Source organism: Kogia breviceps, chromosome 3 (assembly GCF_026419965.1).
Source record: "Kogia breviceps isolate mKogBre1 chromosome 3, mKogBre1 haplotype 1, whole genome shotgun sequence".
Lineage (NCBI taxonomy): Eukaryota > Metazoa > Chordata > Mammalia > Artiodactyla > Physeteridae > Kogia > Kogia breviceps.
In genome coordinates this window covers 140,898,399-140,921,762 of record NC_081312.1, presented here as the reverse complement: position 1 = coordinate 140,921,762, position 23,364 = coordinate 140,898,399, and the positions used below count along the sequence as shown (strand labels likewise).

The 23,364-nt window shown below is 41.7% G+C and overlaps 1 protein-coding gene across 2 annotated transcripts in view; it reads right to left on the bottom strand.

The window, feature by feature from the left end:
* RORA (RAR related orphan receptor A) overlaps nt 1–23,364 on the bottom strand; it is a 731,081-nt gene that overhangs the window by 24,345 nt on the left and 683,372 nt on the right. For both annotated transcript variants that reach the window (XM_059057843.2, XM_059057846.2), the window contains 2 exons: nt 19,940–20,025; nt 2,803–2,944 (listed from right to left, as the gene is read on the bottom strand). In XM_059057843.2, coding sequence (XP_058913826.1) covers nt 2,803–2,944; nt 19,940–20,025 — 228 coding nt within the window. The remainder of the gene's footprint in view (nt 1–2,802; nt 2,945–19,939; nt 20,026–23,364) is intronic.

Genomic DNA, 23,364 nt, shown 5'->3' with positions numbered 1-23,364 from the left:
AGGTTGCTTCCATGCCTTGGACCCATCTTTAAAGAACACTTTCTGCTGTTCTCATTTAGCCTCAAGTAAAAAGAATATCAGAATTTTGGACAGGGCAGATTCTGTGGAAGATCCCCATTGGGAGAATTTGTGTGTGCAGCCCTTCTCCGTGCGATGTGTCCCCATATTTAAAGTGGAACAGTGACTGGAGTAATTTTCCAGTTCATTTAGAATCCCAAATGATTTCTCCTAAAACACCCAGATAGGGCTTCCCTGGTGGCGCAGTGGTTGAGAGTCTGCCTGCTGATGCAGGGGACACGGGTTCGTGCCCCGGTCTGGGAAGATCCCACATGCAGCGGAGCGACAAGACCCGTGAGCCATGGCCGCTGAGCCTGTGCGTCCAGAGCCTGTGCTCCGCAACGGGAGAGGCCACAACAGTGAGAGGCCTGCATACCGCAAAAAAAAAAAAAAAAAAAAAAAAAAAAAAAAAACACCCAGATAATTGAGAAAAAAAAATCCTATGATTTCCTGGTCTGAACCCCCCACTAGCCCATTTATTTCTCAGCCTGACTCTGTATGCGTAAATAAAGCCGCTGCTGGAGGGATTAAGACCTCCTAATTGATTATGGTTAAATTGGTACCTGACCAGGTAGATGAATTCACCCATCTGACCATCAACATAATTCTACGAGTCTTGGGGCAGGAGGCAGGATAGATGGAAGTGAAGTTGGGAATCAGAGCCCACTGTCCAGGCCAGCTGGTGGATCTTTTTCCTGCCAGGGAGGATGTGCTTTCATTTTGCACAGAGGAAACAAGTGAGCTGGATTCTGGTCAATTTCCACTTTCCACAACTCAGGTGACAAACTTGGGTGGGGCTGGTTAGATAGCAGTCAGGCTGATGTGGGCTCTGAATTTCAGGCCTATAATTGTATAAGTCCCCAAATTCACTCCAAGGCCACAACAACGTGTGCTGTCACTTATACAGGAAATCTCCACAAGGCATACTGAAGGTACTTAATTTTTTTGAAAAGAATACTCTGGAACCCCCAAGGGGATTAATACCCATAAGGGAAACTTGTTCTGCTATGACTCTGAATTGTGTTTTAACTCTTTTCTTAATATTAACAACAGTAATCATACTATCCCATAAGAGAAATGAATGGATCAGGGTTTTTTTTGTTTTTGGCCGTGCTGTGGTCTTGTGGGATCTTTGTTCCCTGACCAGGGATCGAACCCACGCCCCCTGCCGTGGAAGCCCAGAGCCCCAACCACAGTACTGCCAGGGAAGTCCCTGGATCGGGTCTTGAGAAAACGCACCCACAACTTGTGATTTTTAACTTACAGATTCATAAGAGATATACCTAATTTTGTGAGTTTAGTGCCATTGGAAGATGAAATCTGCAGAGCTGCATATCACAGGAATTTCTGAGATTACAGTATAAGTTCTGTGACTTGCATCTTCCAATCCCCAAAACTTCACTTTGGTCCTACAAATTCTAAGAGGTCACCCTGTGTACAACTTGTGCCTGGTGGGTCCACAGCCCCAAGAACATCTGATTATGGGGAAAGGAGACCTTCAGAATGCCTGCCCAGCAGTCTGAAGTTATTTTTCCACAGGCTGAAACTCCATTGGAAGAGATGTTTCCTTCAAAGGGATCTCTCAAGAGAACCAGCCAGCCAGGATATTCAGAAAAGTCCTTAAAATGTATCCACTACACTATCTGCCCAATTTCCTTATATAAGAATAGTCTTGAAATCTGGTGTTGATTATTCCATGCACTTAAGACAGTTTTCCAGGAAGATCCTGAACTGTTTTGCAAATGAATGGTAGATGGTCTCTAGTTCTTAAAATAGCTTCTCTTAATGAAAAGAACATTTGTCACTTGGGCATACTTTGCACTATTTTCACACTTACTGTATGTACAAATGTTTGGCTTTGGATCCAGTTAGCATAAAAGCTAATTCATCCTAACTGCCAATAACCTTACTAGTGTAAGACGTGTAACAATTAGCTCTGGCTTGTGTTTTTTGTGGGGAAAAATGCTTCTAGAAGGTATCCTTTCTAAGACCCTCAGGTGACACTTTCGTTCCATCAATTCATCCACACGTTTTGTTTTGTTTTGTTTTTTGCGGTACGCGGGCCTCTCACTGCTGTGGCCTCTCCCCGTTGCGGAGCACAGGCTCCGGACGCACAGGCTCAGCGGCCACGGCTCACGGGCCCAGCCGCTTGGAGGCATGTGGGATCTTCCCGGATCGGGGCACGAACCCACGTCCCCTGCATCGGCAGGCGGACTCTCAACCACTGCGCCACCAGGGAAGCCCCACATGTAATGTTTTAAACCAGTAGTCCCTAACCTTTTTGGCACCAGGGACTGGTTTCATAGAAGAACATTTTTCCACGGACGGGGGAGGGGGTGATCAGGCGGGAATGCCAGCGATGGGGAACGGCAGATGAAGCTTCGCTAGCTTGCTGGCCCGCTGCTCACCTCCTGCTGTGCAGCCCAGTTCCTAACTGATAGTGGTCCATGGCCTGGGGGTTGGGGACCCCTGTTTTAAACGTCAAAAATCTGAAGGTGTTCTGACCACACAGACATTTCTCCTCCATGCCACCCCCATCCCCAGCCCCCCAGCAGCCAGTGAACTGACTGGAATGGTTTTATGGAGGAGAAGTAACTGCTGTGACACCCACAAAGCCGCCAGAGGAGGGAGGGGTGGAGGGGGTGGAGGGGCAGAAGGGACATATTCTGGCAGATCTGGGTCCAGGCTTCTGAGTGCACTTTCACAATCCCGTGCTACTGTACGACGCAGGCTGCGGGTGCTCACCATCTCGAGACATCCCCACGGCAAGGCATTTCTGTAATCGACAGTGCTGGCAGCGGTTTCTACTGGTTCGATCAATCAAACAGTTCTTCTGACGAGGACAGGAGTAGGTGGCATTGCTTTGCTGACTTCTCCTGAAAAAGCCCTGTGATTCAGTTATGAAATAGAAAACAGGTTAGTGTCAGCTGGAGCTGAATGATACTAAAGGCAAGAAACGGAGTGCCACGCAGCATGCACATTTAATGGAGAATTAAACTTGTAGCACAATCATCCTGGAGACCGTTAATGAAATTAAAGTCACTTCTTTTTCCTCGAGTAAAATTGATCCCCGGAGACCAATCCTGTGTCCCTTACACATGCAAAACTTTCTTTAACTGCAGCAGACAGCTGCCTATGTAGAAGGCACAGGATTGGGCCCTCTTCTTGGTCTCTGACGATCAAAAGCTGTGTGCTGAATGAAACGGTACAAAGGTACTTATCTTTAACCTTTATCTCCAAAACATTTTTAGTAGAATACACACAAAACACTCTTCTCGGGTGCCCAGAGATAAGAAGACAGCCTCACCATAATCCAGGTGGCTGCGCTCATCTCAACCAGACCACATAAATCCACCATCTTTGAGGCGTCTTCCATTCCTCAAGTCAGAATCTACTGCCCCAGGAAGTTAAGTGACACTTGGAAGGATTATCTTGGCAGATCAATCAGACTGGGAATACTCTACTTTGACGGTTTGGAAACACCATGTGTTTAGAATCATAGAAGACTGAACAAATCCAATCTGATGTTCATCAAGTTCCACTTATTTGTTAAGCACTGTTTTGGAAATGAGGAGCTGTACTAAGATGCGTAAGGAGTACTGACCTCAAGGATTTCATTAATTCATTCACTCATTGATTCATTCATTTCTGCTAACTTCTTGAGCTGGATTCTTATTAGCTCATTAATTTTCACTGCTGTTTCTTTTCTTAAAACTGCAAGGGTTCCTTTTAGTTACGTTTTGGTAGCAACCGACAAGTTCTGCTATGTAGTATTTTCATGATTATTCAACCTGAAACATGCTGTAGTTTTCAACAGCTTACTTCTTTAATCCATATATATATATATATATATATATATATATATTTTTTTTTTTGGTATGCGGGCCTCTCACTGCTGTGGCCTCTCCCGTTGCGGAGCACAGGCTCCGGATGCACAGGCTCAGCGGCCATGGCTCACGGGCCCAGCCGCTCCGCAGCACGTGGGATCTTCCCGGACCGGGGCACAAACCCGTGTCCCCTGCATCGGCAGGCAGACTCTCAACCACTGCGCCACCAGGGAAGCCCGAGAAGCACATTTTTAAAAGTTGAAGTATAGTTGATTTACAATGTTGCATTAGTTTCTGGTGTACAGCAAAGTGATTCAGTTACATATATATGTATGTGTGTGTGTATGTGTGTGTGTGTGTGTGTGTGTATATATATATATATATATATATATATATATATTTCCCTGTTCTATACAGTAGGATATTGTTGTTTATCTATACAAGCATATTTCTTAATTTCCAAACGTATGGGGGGTTTGTTTCTGGTTATCTTTTGATTATTTACCTATCTCTCAATGGTTTTCCAAACTAGGGATGTACTCTGAAAAAAAAAAAAGAAGAAGGTAACCAGAGTCATTTCTATGAAGCAGAGCCATGGAAGGTACAAAAGAGTACAGTCACCTTCAAATCTTTAATGGCAAAGACAGATGATCCCAACCAAGGGGACACTAGTGGAGAAGGTCAGGTAAAATCCTGAAGAACTAACAGAGTGACAGAGTGCTGGGCAACCTGATAAGAGCACTCTCTCACCAGAAGATTTTTCTGGAGGCCAACTTGGTAGTTCTATCAAAATCCTTAAAAACGTGCCTATCCATTGAACCAGTAATTACCCTTTAAGGAATATATTTTAAAGGAATGTTAAGAATGGTACAAAGATTTACCTACATGGATGTTCACCACCGTGCTATCGGTAAGGTAAAAAAAAAAAAAAGTTTAGAAAGCCGCTAAATGTCCAACAGTAGTGAATTGGAAGAGTTATACTAGACATCTATACATTCAGCAACCTTTAAAAATGGTGCTTTAGAAATACGATTATTGACATAAAAAGGTTATTAAAAATATACTGCTGAATAAAAAAAACAGCTAAAGAACTAAACACAATATAATCCAATTTTGTAGGGAAAATCCATATATTTAACATGGAAGAAACTTTGGAAAATTATGCCCTCGAATGAAAAGAACAACTGGCACTGGTTGGTGGGGGCAGGAGTGATCTTAATTTTCTTTCTGCTCACCTGTGCTTTCTGATTTTTCTACAATATGTGGGTAGAAAGGTATGTGAGCTACTCAGGAAGAACTATTCAGTACATCTGCTTTCTTCTGTGATGGCTGGGGACTTTGTGGATTAAGTCATGGTTATGATGGATATGACCTGAGTTCCCAGTTCCTTCCTTTTGGAAACCAACTTAGGATGGGAGGGACAGGCACTGACCTCTTACCACCTCTCTGCCAGGCTGCTCACTGACCAACATGGGCCAGGCTGGGGGCCCAGGGTCTCAGACTGTCTCTCTACTGTACTTCAAACCTCCCTGATATCCAGTCTGGCCTCTTCTGTGAGGCAATCTCTCTCTTCTCAAAATATCTCAAAAGCTGTGGTTTGTTTTTTTTTTTTTTTCCCTCTGTTGACAAGAAAGTGGGAAGTAAAGCTTCCTTTGGGGCTTAGTGGAGAGAATTCAAGAAAATATAAATGGTAACAGAGGCAGATAATCCTTAGAAAGAGATACCAAGAGGTCACCTGTCTAGGTATTCAGTTGAGTCTGAGACACATAATCTCTGTCAAGGCTGATAGGTGTTTATTATTTTCTTGAGACTTTACCACCTTCAGACCCTCCATGTCTGCTGTCACTGCAGGTGCCTAGGATCAGGAATTATTTCCTTTTCCTTTAGCTGAGGCTGAATTTTTCTTTTCCTTTAGCTGAGGCTGAATGAGCCTGCTCCATTTTGTTCTATAATCGTTGAATATGGAGAATGTCTACACAATCTCTCTTTTTTCTTTAAATGGAACCAGTACTTGCAGGCTGCCAAGTTATCTCCCAGTACCTTGTCTGTAGACCAAATCACAGCATCTGTCACCTTTCTTTCTAGGTTCTTTTGTACCTTTAGTATTTCTTCTTAGGATCCTTTCCAGTTTCTCCACTTTCTTAAAAAATCTGAAATCCAGGACTAGACACAGCTCTTGAATAATGCTTGGATCATTATCAAAGGAAAAAAAGGCTACTCTTTAGTTTTCACATATTAAACTCAAGTTAACATCAAACCACCGCTAATGAAATTCTAGGATGTTAGCACAGACGCCATATACAACCACCAGTTTGCTCTGCTACAAGAGAATTCTGGGAGGGCATAATGATAATGATAAAGATAATGATGATGATGATGAGAGAGATCTTAATGAGTGTCTGTATTAATCATATCTTTTTATTCCGTATTTTTTAATACTTTGACAGCTTAAGGTCTTGATAACCCAGGAGAGATTATGCTTCCCAGGACTACCTAATTCCTAGAAATAGCAAACAACTTGCCTGGGAGCACACCTTTTATATGCAGACCAACTGATCCAGAGCCCTAAGATCCAGTCACCTCCTCCCATGTTTCCCCCTCATTCCATCTGCCTCCTGACTGACGCTGGTGCTTTCCACTGTGGTCCTCTGTGTGGCATGCTGTGCCTCCTGTTTCAAGGGACCTATGTTATAACCAACTTCTCTCTTTAAAAAAATTTTTATTTTATAGTGGAGTATAGTTGATTAACAATGTTGTGTTAGTTTCAGGTATACAGCAAAGTGATTCAGTTATACATATACATGTATCTATTCTTTTTCCAATTCTTTTCCCATTTAAGTTGTTACATAATATTGAGCAGAGTTCCCTGTGCTCTACAGTAGGTCCTTGCTGGTTATCCATTTGAAATACAGCAGTGTGCACATGTCAATCCCGAACTCCCAATCTATCACCCCCCCGCAACCCTTCTCCCTTGGTAACCACAAGTTCACTCTCTAAGTCTGTGAATCTGACAAACTGCTCTCTTCACAGCAGCCATTTTTTTGTCTATATGTCTCACCTACTTGATTAAAACCAATCCCAGGAATCCTTAAAACAGTGCTTATTATTTGCTAGGCACCTTGTGCTTTATATGGATTCCATCACGTAATTTTGACAAGGGCAACACGAGGCAGGTGCTATCATTTTCCTGGTTTTTCGGTCAAAGAACCTGAGGCTTAGAGAGAGAGGCACTAGCTCAGAACCCATCCCCCCTCCCCCCTCCTCCCCTCCCCCCCAGCATGGGGGTAAAGCCAGGATCTGAATTTAGGTGGTTTAATTCCAGAACTCACACATTTATCCCTTTTGTTGTTTTTCTGCTTCCTTTGAGTGCCAGAAGGATTCCCACTTGGGGGTTCTCATAGAAGGCAATCCTGAAAGGAGTCAGCGCCAAGACACAAGGTATTCAAGACAAGAGAGCCAGACTGACCTGCTCTGAAATTAGCATTTTTCCTTCAGGTTAGCCCCTTTGGCTTGCCAGGGCGCCAATGCCCAGGCATTGTACAGATTCCTCTTCTACTGCCACCTCCTGATGTGGGTTATTCACATGAGGAAACCAGTCTCACGATTTCGTGATTTTCCCTCATTTCTGACTGGGAGAACTATGTCCCCTTTTATTCACGTTACTTATTTCTAAATTACTCTGGCTCGTTTAGAAAACAAACAAAACAATAACAACAACAAACTGACTTCAAGGACGCACCACACAGTCCCCATCATTAAAGATGTCTGAGAAATGCCATCCGTTGAAAGGCAAATCCAGGAGGCTTTCCACATGCTCTTGGAGCTAACGCACTGAGGCTGGAACCAACGTTTGGAAAAGGACTAAACTTCTTCGGATGCCTCAGCTTTGTTTGTTTTTTATTGATGTGCAGCTGGTTCATGATGTTGTGTTAGTTTCTGCTGTACAGCAAAGTGATTCAGTTTTTTATACACACACACACACACACACACACACACACACACACATACATTCTTTATTTAAATATTCTTTTCCATTATGGTTTATCATAGGATATTGAATATAGTTCCCTGTTCATGGATGCTTCACCTTACTCTTTATAACACCATTTATTTCTCACTGAGTCATTTGAGCAAATGACTGTGGAAAGTTCACGGAGTGGCAATGCTAAGAACCAGAGAAGAGACCTTTCTTTTGGATTAAATCGACAGAGTCATACCCACAAGGCTAGCTATCAAATACCAAGTGGGAGGAGTCAGGTGGGGTTATAAGGTGAGAGCTGTGAAGGGAGAAAGAGGGTAAGCCTGGGTGACTCAGACACACTAAACTTTGCATCTCAGACAGAATGAGGGCTTGGTCTTCCTTTCCTGCCCCCTTTTCCCCCTTAAAAACAAACAAACAAAAAACTTTTCATTTCAGTGTTCCTTGGGGTTTCTCAGAGGATTTGGGCAGTTAAACGGATAAAGTATTTAAAGCTGATGAGAACACGAAAGAGGAGAAGGACTAGAAGAGCAAGAAAGAAGAGGAAGAAAGGGAGAAAGTATGGTAGGTACCTTCCTTCCTCAAGGGAGAAGTATGCTCATAAATGAAGAAGCAGGATCTTGACTGACTGGGGGACAATCCTGGAGAGGGTTACACTGAGAAATGAGTAAGCTGAGAAACCAGTTCTAGGGGCTGGGAAGCTTGAGGCCACACAGAGAGCAGGGACAGCACGATGCAGCACTTGGAGTTCTGGGGTGGAACTGAGGAGGTATACATAAAGAAGAAAGTGCTGAAGCTGTGAGTCAGCTGGGAAAGATATCAACTACACAATTTTGGAGTTTTATTTCTAAAAGCTGAGCTAATGAATGACTTCTTTGGCTTTCTTAAAGGTTCACTTTTTATGGATGTCAAGATACACGGAGATGTGCCACTATAAACATGGTGGGCGTGGGCAGAGAGGGCCACCATGATGAATTGCAGGGTAGGAGGATACAGCACTTGGTGTGACTGCGGCACACTACCACCACCTAGTGGCAGCATACTCACGTGCAGTTGTTGCAATACATTAGAATAATACAAACAGGCCTTTAGAGATGAAATGAAGTAGAGAGATTATCAGATTCAGTAGTTCTCAAACTGACGGTGTATGAGCATCACCCATGGAGCTATTCTAAAATACACATGAGATCTATTGAACTACAACCTTTGGGAGTATAGTCGCAGACATACAAACTAGTTTGAACAATGTGAAAGCACCATTTTTATAGGTCAAAAAAGAAGAAATGTCATTTTGTATGGCAAACATTTTAACAAAGCTTTCCGAAGACTCTGCTGCCTTCCCTTTGTTAAGGTCTATACTCTAGTTTTCTGATTTTGCAGGTAACAAAAATGAAGCTCAGAATGGTAAGTGACTTGTCCAAGGCTGTTCCATGGCTACGTGTTAGTGCTGGGACTCAAACTCCAGTGCCCTAATTTTAAGTGCAGTGTCCTCCCACGTAAGCATCTCTCCTGCGGTGCTGGGCTAACAAAACCGATGAAACACAGTCTTGATTTCCTCACACACGTCAGCCTTCTGCCCCCACTGCTGGTGCCTCAAAGAGAACTCTCAAGTGTATCTCCCCTTATTTCACCAAGTCTTTCTAAGTGCCTTTCCTTGAGTTTTATTTCTGATTTCTGCCTCTATTTTCTGGAAAAAAAATTTTTTTTAAATAAATAAATAAATTTATCTTTGGCTGCACTGGGTCTTCGATGCTGCATGTGGGCTTTCTCTAGTGGCAGTGAGTGGGGGGCTACTCTTCCTTGCGGTGTGTGGGCTTCTCATTGTGGTGGCTTCTCTTGTTGTGGAGCACAGGCTCTAGGAGCGCAGGCTTCGGTAGTTGTGGCACGCAGGCTTCAGTAGTTGTGGCTCGCAGGCTCTAGAGTGCAGGCTCAGTAGTTGTGGTGCATGGGCTTAGTTGCTCCGCAGCATGTGGGATCTTCCCGGACCAGGGCTCGAACCCGTGTCCCCTGCATTGGCAGGTGGATTCTTAACCACTGTGCCACCAGCGAAGCCCTGGAAACTTTTATTGCCTAATTAAAAAAAAATAACAATCTGGCTGTATACTATGAAATTTTTCATTGATTCCACTAGACTGGAGCTCCCCAGGACAGGGACTGAGGCCATGGGTGTGGCAGAAGGCTGATACCAGGTTGCAAGAGCTGAATGTTAACATTTCAGGAATTTCGTGAACCAATTGTTAAACATCACCATTATTAAACATTAACTTATTATTTTATTACTATTTTGCTACTGTCCCTGTTTTTGAGGTTACTTACATCAATTATATCTGAATGGTAGCTCACTGCATAACAGTGTGCTACTGTGCACCTCTTCCTTATCCTGCGTGCAGTGAGATGTCCTGTGGGGAGGTTTGAAATTGACCATGTGCTGAGAGTATTAACGCCACAGAAATTGACAAGGTGCTATGGATCAGGCTTGATTTATGGCTCTGCTTACTGTCTACATTTAAAGAGTGTTGAAGATAAATTAGGAGTTTGGGATTAACATATACACACTATTATATAAAAATAGATAACCAACAAGGACCTACTGTATAGCACAGAGAACTCTACTTGATATACTGTAATAACCTATATGAGGAAAGAATCTGAAAAAGAATAGATATATGTACATATATATATAACTGCATCACTTTGTTGTACACCTGAAACTAACACATTGTAAATCAACTATAATTCAATAAAAATTTTTAAAAAGTGATGAAGAAAATGATAATGATGTGGGTTCAATTTAAAAATATGTCATGTCTGTAGCCATCACATTGTGAAGAGCACAAGAAAAGAATGTAAAGAAATATTCTAGGGCTTCCCTGGTGGCGCAGTGGTTTAGAATCCGCCTGCCGATGCAGGGGACACGGGTTCGTGCCCCGGTCCGGGAAGATCCCACATGCCGCGGAGCGGCTGGGCCCGTGAGCCATGGCAGCTGAGCCTGCGCGTCCGCAGCCTGTGCTCTGCAACGGGAGAGGCCACGACAGTGAGAGGCCCGCGTATCGCAAAAAAAAATAATAATAATAAATAAATAAATAATAAAAAAATAAAGAAATATTCTAGTTTTTAAAAACTATTATCTGATTCAGCAAAGAAGTTGCTCAAGTCATCACTGAGGAATGAGTGAAGTTCCAAAACATGTTCTTCCTTGTTTCACTTTCCTCTTATTCATTAATGTAAACGAAAAATCACATTGGTGCTACAGTCTTTCGTCAGCTGTAACCACAGGTATGGATGTGACAGTTCAGCAAAAATCAATGAGCACATTCCGTGAGAATCGGCCATCCACATATATACTATATTCTCTGTTTATAATATTGTCGATTTTACTATTTATAAAATGTATGAAATTACATCAGTGACATATACACTAAAGTTATGGACATACAAATAGACACTGTTGGTTGCTAAAAACTGACCAGCACGTGACTGGACTGAGCCCAGTCCTTGCTGGACCCCTCACTTCCCACCAGGCTGAGTGGCTCCCCCGTATCCTGGACAGGCACACACCCAAAGTCGTGGCCTGGCCTTCTACAGCCCTGTTGCCCCCATCACCAACACACACATACGTACACACTCTCCAGAAACTTCAGCTGAATGGCTTTATTATTCTTTTTAATTGAAGTAGAGTTGATTTACAATGTTGGGTTAATTTCTGCTGTGCAGCAAAGCGATTCAGCCAGAGAGGTTAAACCATGTATCCAAAGTCACACAGCAGGTAAGGAGAGGAGCCAGGATTTGAATCCCTGAACCCTGGGTGCATCTTAACCCAAAGGCCAGAGACTTCTTAATACACTATCCAAAAGGCATCCAGACAAACATGTGGGGCAGACCAAATAGAAACAGATAAACAACAAAACAAACAAGTAAAAATGCCCCACTTTCCAGGTGTACACAGTTCCATGTAATGGTTCAAACACAAGGTGAGGGAGATGGCATTTTATAGGGTATCGAATACCAGGTTTACACAAGTAGGAAAACGCTCTCCTTTGCTAGGTCTCCTTGATAAAAAGCTTTGAAATAGACATGGCATTTCCTATTGGGGTTATTAATAATTTTGCCCCCAAGAGGGTGTTGGCCACACAGAGACCTGTGGGTGTGGCTGGAAAGGTGCTGGGGTGGCGTGGGGTATAGCTCTGAGGGGCTCCCCTCCAGCTCGGGGCTCCTTCCCAGTGAGGCACAGGCTGAAATGCTGATCTGATGTTTGGTCTTTTGACAATTTTCACTTAATGAATTGATTCCTACAGTTCATTAACATACCCACTTCCACTTCTGTATACACATATGTCTTAATTAGCTGCTCATTGGCTGTTTAATTACAAGAAAACAGCTGACAGCTGCCTTGCTGAATTCTAATGGCAGACGCGTTGGAACGGCTACACATTTGCTTTTGACAACCAAGATTTATTCATAACTCTATGATTTATGGTGAATGCTCATATGCCTGAGCGGATTATTGTATTTTCCAATCCAACGGAAATGTTGGTATTTGGGGGACCATGGACGTGGGAATCCCTCTCATTCCATTTCTGTGGCTGAGATGAGCTGAGAATCCTAGTTGGAGAGGCATGAACTCTGTTTCAATTTTATTTATTTTGGGAAGTTTCTGCTGGAATGTTCGGAAGTATGGGGGTGAGGAACAAGAAATATCTTTGGATAAACGTGGGCAGAAAGTTAAGGATTTAAAGTTAAGAAAGAGGATAATTGGCAACTTAATTTTATTGAGGGGGAAAGAGAGGGCATGCATAGATTAAAATCAGAGAGAGGAAGAGGCAGAAGAAATGATAAAATTAAAATGGGGGGAGAAGACAGGAATAACAGTCCCCAAGGAAGCAAATAAGAAGGAAATTTGTTCTTTAGAAAAAAAAAAAAAAAAAAAACCAGGAAACCTCATTCTCCAAAGTGAGCTGGTATGGTCCCACACTCAGGCACCGGGCAACAATAAGTCATGGAAATGTGGATCTCCTCACCTACTTTCCTGCTCAGTAGTGACTGGCCTCCCCGTAGAACTGTATATGCAAATGATCTCTGATTAAAGCTGACCTCGTGTGTTACATGTGGTAAGTGGAGATGTCTGCTTTGCCATCCTCAGATCCAATCCAGTGGGCACATTCAGCAACAGTGATTCCCAAGCAAGCATGAGAGGCCCTACTCTGAGCCAGACACCATGTTAGACCCTATCTATGACAAGGTCAGAAGCCCAGCATCTTCTGTGAGCTGAGGCATGATTAAGACCAAACCAAAGAAACCAGAAAAATACAAAAAAAAACCCCGTCAAATCATCTTGATGCAAATTGGGGTTTAACACATCCTACCACTTGTGCATTTATCTCATCACAGGCCTGGAAGATTTTGCTAAATAAAAAATTTGTTCTTATCACCTGTATATAAACAGAAATGAAACTCTGATGTCACAGGATGTAATAAAAGCCAAGTCTAATTTTCATTTTAAATGGCTAGCTCTAATACTGGGGCCAAGTGCTATAAAATATTAAAGTAAAAATGTTGAGCATAAATGTACCAATGCTGAAAAGAGGACAAGTTGATCCAGGGCTAGTGATATTTTACAACTGAAATAAAAATATTAGAATCCTTTAAAAAACAATTTGGGCCTAAAATGAACATTTATGGATATGGTTTTTAACCTAATACATAAAAAGCTCCAGAAAATGCTTTAACTCTTTTAGGAAAAAAAAAGTACCAATTATACAGTCTGGATATCTTTGAAAAGACTTTTTTTTATTGTTAATTTCAGAGAGCATATTTGTTAATGTGAAGAAACTATTCCAAGTTCTCCCTTTCCTGGGTGGAAGAGGAAGCTTTGCATAAGACATCATCTTAAATGTATTAATTGATGAATAAATATTTGACACATGGGGCTTCCCTGGTGGCGCAGTGGTTGAGAGTCCACCTGCAGATGCAGGGGACACGGGTTCGTGCCCGGGTCCGGAAAGATTCCCACATGCTGCTGAGCAGCTGGGCCCGTGAGCCATGGCCGCTGAGCCTGCGCGTCCGGAGCCTGTGCTCCGCAACGGGAGAGGCCACAACAGTGAGAGGCCCACGTACCGCAAAAAAAAAAGAAAAAAAAAATATTTGACACATGAATGGACTCTATTTTTAGACTTATCATGAGGCAAAGGGTCTTAGATGTAATCAGAAATCAATTCACTAACTTCAATACTCAACTGTACATTATTATTTAAGAAGCTATAGTTGAATGATAATCATAGCTAACACTGCTTTATGATATAAAGGAAAGCTGCTACAAGAGTAGATCCTAAGAGTTTTCATCACAAGGAGATTATTTCTTTCCCTGTCTTCTCTTCTTTTTATTGTATCTGAGTTGACCCTTGAACAATGCGGGGGTTAGGGTTTGTAGACCCCTATGCAGTCAAAAATCCAAGTTTGACTTTTGACTCCCCCCAAACTTAACTACTAATAGTCTACAGTTGACCAGAAATCTTACTGATAACATAAACAGGTGATTAACAAAAATTTTGTATGTTGTATGTGCTATATATACCATAATCTTACAATAAAGTAAGCTAGAGAAAAGAAAATGTTATTAAAAAAATCATAAGGAAGAAAAAATACACTGACAGTATTGTACTGTATTTATCAATACCATAAGTTTATATCCTTTGTTTTCAAGGTGAATCGTTGGTCAGTATCTACATCCATATTGTCATATGTGATAAAGGAGATGTTATATGTATTACCAACATTAGACATCAAAAATGAAAAGATAATGTTAAAAAGAAATTCATATTTATTTATGATTTTTTCCAATATATTAAAAAAATCCGTATGAGTATAAGTAAGTGGACCTATGCAGTTCAAATCCGTGTTGTTCAAGGGTCAACTGTGCATGAGAAGATGAATGCTAGCTGAAACTATTGTAGTAATCATTTCACAAGATATGTAAATCAAACCGTCATGCTGAATGCCTTAAACTTATACAGTAATGTATGTCAATTATTTCTCAACAAAATTGGGGAAAAAAGTTATGGTAGAGGTCCAAAGTCTAAAAAGATATGGATTAAAAATTCTGTGTGTGTGTTTTTTTAATCTCGAGATAAATTTTCCATCCTCCTCCTCTAAGCAGCCACTGTATCTAATACTGAAGCTAGGAAATGAAGTTGAATGATAAACAGAACCATTTCTCTAAAGAGAGCCTCAACCAGTTGTCATTTTTCTATAAACACTTCAGCACTTGTATTCACTTTGAAGATCGAACCTTAACCCTAACATCTGCAGCCTTTCATTTTATTTTTTTATTTCATTTTTTTTAAGATGTTGGGGGTAGGAGTTTATTACTTAATTAAGTTATTTATGGCTGTGTTGGGTCTTCGTTTCTGTGAGAGGGCTTTCTCTAGTTGCGGCGAGCGGGGGCCACTCTTCATCGCGGTGCACGGGCCTCTCAGCGGAGCACAGGCTCCAGATGTGCAGGCTCAGTAGTTGTGGCTCACGGGCCTAGTTGCTCCGCGGCATGTGGGATCTTCCCAGACCAGGGCTCGAACCAGTGTCCCCTGCATCGGCAGGTGGATTCTCAACCACTGTGCCACTAGGAAGGCCCTAAACCTACTTGGTTTTAATACTTGTCACATTATCTCAACCACTGCGCCACTAGGGAAGCCCCTCATTTTATTTCTGGCCTTTTCTGCTGTCCCTGTGCTGCATGACCCGGCCCCTCCTCCCTGGCAGGCCTACCCAGCTTACCTTATGCCCCCTACTACTGCTCACCCAGGGCTGGCACTAAATTCTGTTCCGAGACCTCAGGAACGTCTTTCCTGGCAGAACTAAGACCTTGCAGGCCTGGATTCATGGTCTTCTGAAATGCAATATTCAGGGCTGGCCCAGTGCTCGTATACTGTTCCTTCATGATCTCCAAAGAACAAGGAAAATAATTTTACAATGAAAACCTTGGCATAAGAGAGCTCTTAAAAATTTGGGAATGGCATACCTGTCTATCCTTATCTTCCACTATCTGCTGACAGTGACTCTCTGCTCCAGTCATACCGGGTTATACAACCAAGACTTCCCCATTTTTAGGCTCTGGCTGCCTAGTGGATGTGTGCTTCTTGGGTCACATCACAGACTGCAGGCTTACTCTAGTATTTAGTTCTTCGTTTGCTATGAAGGCCTCATCTCTACAACTAGACTGTAAGCTGCTCGAGGGAAGGATTCGGTCTTCTATGTCTTTGGACTCCTAATAGTGCTTATAGAGCACTCAAGGGAGGGCTCATATTTTCGTTGTTTTTATTGGCAGAGTCTACATTACAAATCACAAATGGTCACAAAATCAAGACTGGACCCACAGATATCCTGGAAGTAGTGTCTGACTCTACAGAGCACATTACTCAGACATGAGGAGTTTGCCCAGGAATGATAATAACAAGAGCCAACACTCAATGTGTGCTTGTTACATGCCTGGCACTCGTGTAAGTGCTTTACCTATATGCACGTGATAACCATATGAAGTAACTACAATGACTATCCTCATTTTACAGATGAGGAAACAGAGGCCCAGAGAGGCTGGGTATTTGCTCAAATTGGTAAATAGCAGAACTGGAGTTTGAACCCAGGCAGTCTGGTTCCAGAGTCAGAGCATAAGCCTGACATTATACCGTCTCTGTACACATGGCCAAAGGGACTTTGGAGAGGGTGACCTGGGAATACTCAGGAACCAGAAAAAGAGCTACCAAAACATCTAACACTTTTGCTGTTCATGTGCAATGCTTATTTGAGCAAGTATGTGGTGAAAGAGAATCATTTCAGCAATTAAATAGGTTCTCTGGTTTCTTGTGGTTTCAGGTTGTTGATTTTAAAATGCAATTTAGGGGCTTCCCTGGTGGTGCAGTGGTTGAGAGTCTGCATGCCGATGCACGGGACACGGGTTCGTGCCCTGGTCCAGGAAGATCCCACATGCCGTGGAGCGGCTGGGGCCTTGAGCCATGGCCGCTGAGCCTGCGCGTCCGGAGCCTGTGCTCCGCAACGGGAGAGGCCACAGCAGTGAGAGGCCCGCATACCACACACACACACAAAAATGCAATTTAAAATAGATTCACAAAGCGATTAGCTCAGAAAATGACTGAGTCACTTTTTCTCTCTCATATTTCTATTTATATATCTAATCAGAAATTTTCCTTAAGTCTAATGATACTATTACAGAGACAAATTATTTATAATTTGTCATGATACAACCACCGTCACCTGGTTAGAACATGATAAATCATTAACATCAGTGGCAAAAGAAGTCTCTTGACTTCACCACAACTAGAGATAAAAATGTTAGTTGTAATGTACACACTACTATATATAAAATAGATAACCAACAAGGACCTACTGTATAGCACAGGGAACTCTACTCATTATTTTGTAATAACCTGTAAGGGAAAAGAATCTGAAAAAGATTCTGAATCACTGTGCTGTACACCTGAAACTACCATGACGTTGTAAATCAACTATACTTCAATAAAAAAAAAAATGTTAGTTGTAGCAGAAACTAAGACGCGGGACAAATACTATATGCATCAAATATAAACACATACTACCGTATAGGTCCCAGGCTGGGTACAGGCCCAATCTGTTAAAAAAATGAAGTTTTAATTGATTGTTTTTGTGATTTCCATTGTATAAAGTCAATAGGAAAGAGAAGCAGAACTGCAGATGACCGAAAAACACGCTGGCACTGAGGCCGTACAAGATCTGGAAGGGAATCTAGAAAAATGACAACAGTGAAATAATAGCTGTCCTTTGTTTTCTTATGGCTTTTATTTTTGTCATAAATAAACATTGGGTTAAAAAGAAAACACACATTGTTTATGCCTCAGTAAACACAGTGGTACTCAGAGAATTCAGATTTTATTGAATAGCGTGTTGTTAATGAATCTTCTGAATTGTTGAGGTGTTTCCTATGAAGTAGCCCCCATCTTCTCCCTGGTCCTGCCCTGCGTGCCATTCCTAGGTAACGTATTCAATTTGCCACATAAAACTACACGTGGCATTACTGAGAGACACAGAGAGAGTGATCATTTTCGTGAGCAGCATGAAGGTACACATGTGGTTAATCCCTGGGACCCAGACCACTTAAGAAAATACCTAGGTGATAGGCAATGCACAAAAATCAAGTCTGCTTGGAACTCCCGGTAGGGGAGCATAGCTGTCTATATACCCTTCAGCAAGAAAGACCATCCCATCCTCTACCAGTGATAAGAAGGTGTGTACACAGAGTGGGCGAGGGTGAAGTGTGACGGGCCCAGCCACATCAGCCGAATTAATTCCCCCAAATCAATGGAGGGACAGTTGTCACAGGCAGGTACCTCTATGCTTACATCTTGGGATGACATAGGCCAGGCAGTTGATTTTATTTTGTTTAATTTTAATTCATTAATTAATTTGGAGGGAGGACAAATTGAGGAAATAATTTTTTTTCCTTGGTAATCCAGAACCTTGAGGTCTTGAGGGTACCATAGAGATGAATAATTCAAAATCCCCTTTGAGTAGAAAGCTCTCTATTCCTAAAGGTGTGTGAATTTTTTTTTTTAATTTTGTTAAACTGTTTAATTTGAAATAATTTTAAATTTAGTAATAAGGGCAAAGATTGCACAGAGATTTCCATTATACCCTTCATCCAGCATCCCTTGATGTTAATACCTTATGTAATTATGCTATATTTATTAAAACTAAGAAATTAACATTGGTGCAGTGCTACTAAGTAAACCAACGACTTTATTTGGATTTCATCCGTTTTTCTGATACTGTCCTTTTTTCTGTTCCGAGATGGATTTCTGGATAATGAAGTATGGTAGGTGGTGTGCAAAAATCTCAAGCTTCCCCAAGATAGGATCAATATGAAGCATTTGTATATGTACAAAGTGGCAAGTGTTATGATGATTAACAGTAAAACAAAGACATAAGGAAATTACAAGGCAAATTTCCCTGAAGTCTCCCAGTAGTTATTTGTGTCTGAAGGTGGTTTTGTATTTTATGACATTGTATTTTTCTAATTTCACTAAAGGAAAGCTAACCAAGTTTGTGGATTTTATTTTTTGCTTCAGCCTCCAAATGCTTTAGGGCTAATTCAGGCCTGGTTCAGTGGCAAACAACTGTCTCAGAGGCCTCCTGCATGTCTAAATCGCTTCTCTCCTGTTTATTTTACACTGTTTTATCCTGTAAGCTGTCTCAAGGCCCTTCCAAGATAAGCAGGAGGATTTAAATCTTTATTTATTAAATCTTAATAAATTGAAATTTGAATAATGGAGACAATCTAGGTTCGGGGGTCTTGAATGATTAGGATAAACATCTCTATTTTTCATTCCCACATTATGCATGTGCTGTCCATGTTGCCCTGAGATCAGCATCAGTAATAATTAAAATAGTAACAACAGCAATAAGACTATTAGCACTTTTCAGTTTATCAGGACTTTTATTTACAGTTATTATTTCTATTCTTGGAATAGTTCTAAAAGGTAGGAAGAATGCCACTTTACAGGTGAAGAAACAGAGTCACTAAAAGATGAAGATATGCCCAAAACAATAGGGACAAATGGCGGCCCCAGGACCGGAACTCAGTGCTTTCTAAAAACCTTGCCATGATTTGGCCAGATGTGTCAACATCTGTGTGCCAGCAATAAGACTTTCAATCACATTCCCATTAAACTTCTTGGAAACGCCTTCTTATAAAGCTTATAACAGGGAACTTACATAAGTCTACAGTCATCTCTTTTTTGAAAAAAGATAACCAAAGAGATTTTTTTCATCAGTTCAATCAATTCTGGGATTGGAAGTGACAAACAAGCCACGCTCGAATACTTTTCTCCAGCCTCTCATTATTGTGATGGGAGGCATAAAAATATATATAACTTCCTTGATTGTAATGAACACCCAAATATTTATTCTGTCCTGTCGTTTCTCGTCACTCAAAATGCCAAGGAGTTGAATTTTTAGGCACAGTAGAAGTAAAAAATAGAAGTCACAAAGATACATCCTAACGTTAACAGAAACAACAACAATTAAAAAGGCTTACCTTGCAGCCTTCACATGTAATGACACCATAATGGATTCCTGATGATTTGTCTCCACAGATCTTGCATGGAATAATTTCAATTTGAGCTGCAAAAGAAGCACGCAACCAGTTAATTACATTTTCTTTTAAACACCTTATAAAAGCGTTCCCTGATCAGCATTTGTATAGTGAAAACTAATAACCTGCTAAACATTATACTGCATTAACTATTCATTGCTGAACTGTGAGGGTCCCCCTAGAGCCCTGGACTAAATTATGGCTGCTCGTTATATAATAGCTTTTGGGTTATTAAAATAGGTCATTTGAGGAGGTGTTTAAGAACCCACAAGAAGACTGGAATCAGCATTTCAAAAAGCCTTCAAGAACTGGAGAGTTCACAGTTTAGGCCTCAGAGCAAAGCAGATACTAAAATGTTTCCTCCGATCTCATTTTCCATCATTATTTTTAAAAGGTCATAAACCTGTGTTCGCTGAGCATGGTAGCGCGGCTGGTGGAGAAAAATAGACTCCAAAAAGCCAAAACTACTTAGGAAAATGATTCAATTCTAAATATTAATAAGTTACATATGATGGTAAGAATTCCTTACTCATCTTTTTTTTTTTTTTTTTTTTTTTTTTTTTTTTTTTGCGGTACGCGGGCCTCTCACTGCTGTGGCCTCTCCCATTGCGGAGCACAGGCTCCGGACGCGCAGGCTCAGCAGCCATGGCTCACGGGCCCAGCCGCTCCGCGGCATGTGCGATCTTCCCGGACCGCGGCACGAACCCGCGTCCCCCGCATCGGCAGGCGGACTCTCAACCACTGCGCCACCAGGGAAGCCCTCATCTTTTTAAAATTAACGTACCTGCCATGTGTTAAAAATTAGTCCACTTGCGTATGATCAAAACCTTTCAACCATAAAGTTCATATCCTATTTGAATTTAATAATGATGAATCCGGACAAATAGAATATGTAGCTTCAGAGTTCTTTACATTGGAAATTGATTTTCTGGTACAGCATGCGTGTGTTTCTATCTAACTGATTATTTACAGGTGCCTCATACTGGAAGAATAACCAAATAATTCATACATATTACACCAAAGTTCTCAAATATGTTAAAGCACGTTTCTAAGCAAACACATTATATCTTGAGCAGAGTTGGAAAGAGCATAATTAAGGATTAAAAAAAAACCCTAAGGAATAGAATAATCAGGCAAAACAAAGTACTTGGACCACCTATTAAATACAATTTATATGTGAAATAAAGAACCAACACTGAGCTGCATATACAGGATGAAAACTTTCACCAGTTTACCTGGCATGCTCCATTACACTAAATTTATTTTCCATGGTTATCACTACTGGATATCATATCAGATTACCTACTAAGTCACACACACAAAGGCAGTTGCAAGTGCCCAAGTATATTTCATTTTCATAAAGCCCCTACCCAGTGCCATGCCTCACACAAAGCAATGGCTAGTCTAACGAACGCATTGCACGACGTAAGTAACACACATACACAGAGCCCACTCTTTCTTCCAATAGTAATCTCATATCCTGGGGTAAGTTCCACAGCCACCTACTCTGGATTTGATACAATATTGTATTCAGTACTTCAAAAGAGGACACATTAAATTACTGGACTTAACCTCATTATAAACCATGTGTCCCTGCTAACTTCCTTTCAAGGGGACTACAAGTACTGCAGTGCCTTTAGTGAGTCCTTTGCCTGTCAGTCACTTTTAGTGTTGACATCCTGAGTTTCACTATCCAGAGTTAGAGGCTGTTCAAAATCTCACCTCCAATAAATGTGCCATAATCCTGAAGCCTTCTAATACCCCAATAGTGGCATCTTTGTACGCTATCTAATATGTGTATTCTGAGTTATGCAACTTAATATGTTATAAGATCACGCTTAACAAAAACCATCGTATTCAAGTCGGTCTCCTCATCTTAGAGACTAGCTTGATTTCTTCAAGGAAAATTCATTATGAAATCTAAACTCTAATAATGCTTCACACTTACGGCTCCTCCGATATTTTTGATACACAGTTAAGGCAACGTTTTGTGCCACAGATTGTCTGCAGCTCTAGAGAGAGATGGTTATGCCCCATGTTTTTCAGAGACTCATAAAAGTCAAGTGGTAGCAGAGAGATTCTGAAAGGTGATATCAGCTGAAACCCCTAACCCTAACCCTAACCCCAACCCCTAAGGAAGAGAAGAATTAGACAACACAAGGTACTTGGACCATCTATTAAATAAAACTCACACAAGAAATAAAGAAGACAGACACTGAGCTGCTTCTGCTTATGTCTCACCTCAAGTTGTAGTCACAGAAATTAGACAAACATCATTAGGCCCTATAGTTTAAGTCAGCATCAAAACTAAAAGCAACACTAACACTAAACTCGGGCCTCTCAAGAGTTATTTTCATGTCATCTTAGTAATGGAGAGATCAAGCAAATCTATTTAGTCCTTTATAAGATAGGAAAGCTCTGGGCAGGCCAGACAGGGAACACCGAGTAAAACTGTATGTATCTGGATCAAATGGAAAATGGTTTATTGTTGTTCACTCTGCCTGGACTCCTAGTGGATGACCCATGAGAAGTGACATCATGATGTTTAAGGCAGTGACCAAAACGCCTACTAAAGGCTTCTGTAATCTTGCAAGTGATCTGGAGGTCTGGCAGGGAGGGGTCTGATCATGATGGGGGTGCCCCTGGGATTGACATCCTGGCCCAGCACTTCCACCCATGGAATGGCTCTCAGCCGGCTGGGGAGAGAGTGGGAGTGAGGGTTGGGAAAGTCACTGTAGTATAAATCCAGAGTTTGGTGCCACTAGTGCATAGGATCGCTGGCCTGAGTCAGACTCCTAAACTCTTGGTCTTCTGCCTTCCTTCAGCTGCCAGGGTCTTTCAGATCTGGAGGGCACTCAAGCTGAGACATATTTTACGAGACTTCATGGAGGCCAAGATGCTTAGTATGAATGGACTCACTGTAGACTGACCTGCATTTTCAAGCGAGGGGCCATTTGCCTAGAACTTTGCCCCCTGCCGCACTGTGTTTGTGCTTGGCTCCAGTGGGTAATGCTGGCCAAAGATTCCAAATTAGTTAGAACAAGCGTCCCTAGGGATCTCACGGTGAGGTGATGGGAGGGTTCTCCAAAGTCAGGTTCCGATATTCTGATTGGTTAGATTAAACTATTCTACTAGCCTACCCCCTTGGGTGGCTCTCTTATCTCAGAAGACAATTTCAGGTGCAAGTGCTCTTTAGGAAATGACTAAATTCCACTTGCTCTAAAAAGCAAATTCTCTGAAACTGATCTATCACATGTGTTGATCTTTCCAGAAAGTAGACATTTGCAGATCGGAGCAGGGCACTTACTCAATCTTCCATTTCATCCAACAATGCACAAAATCCACCTCCCTTCACCTTTTAGCCAATT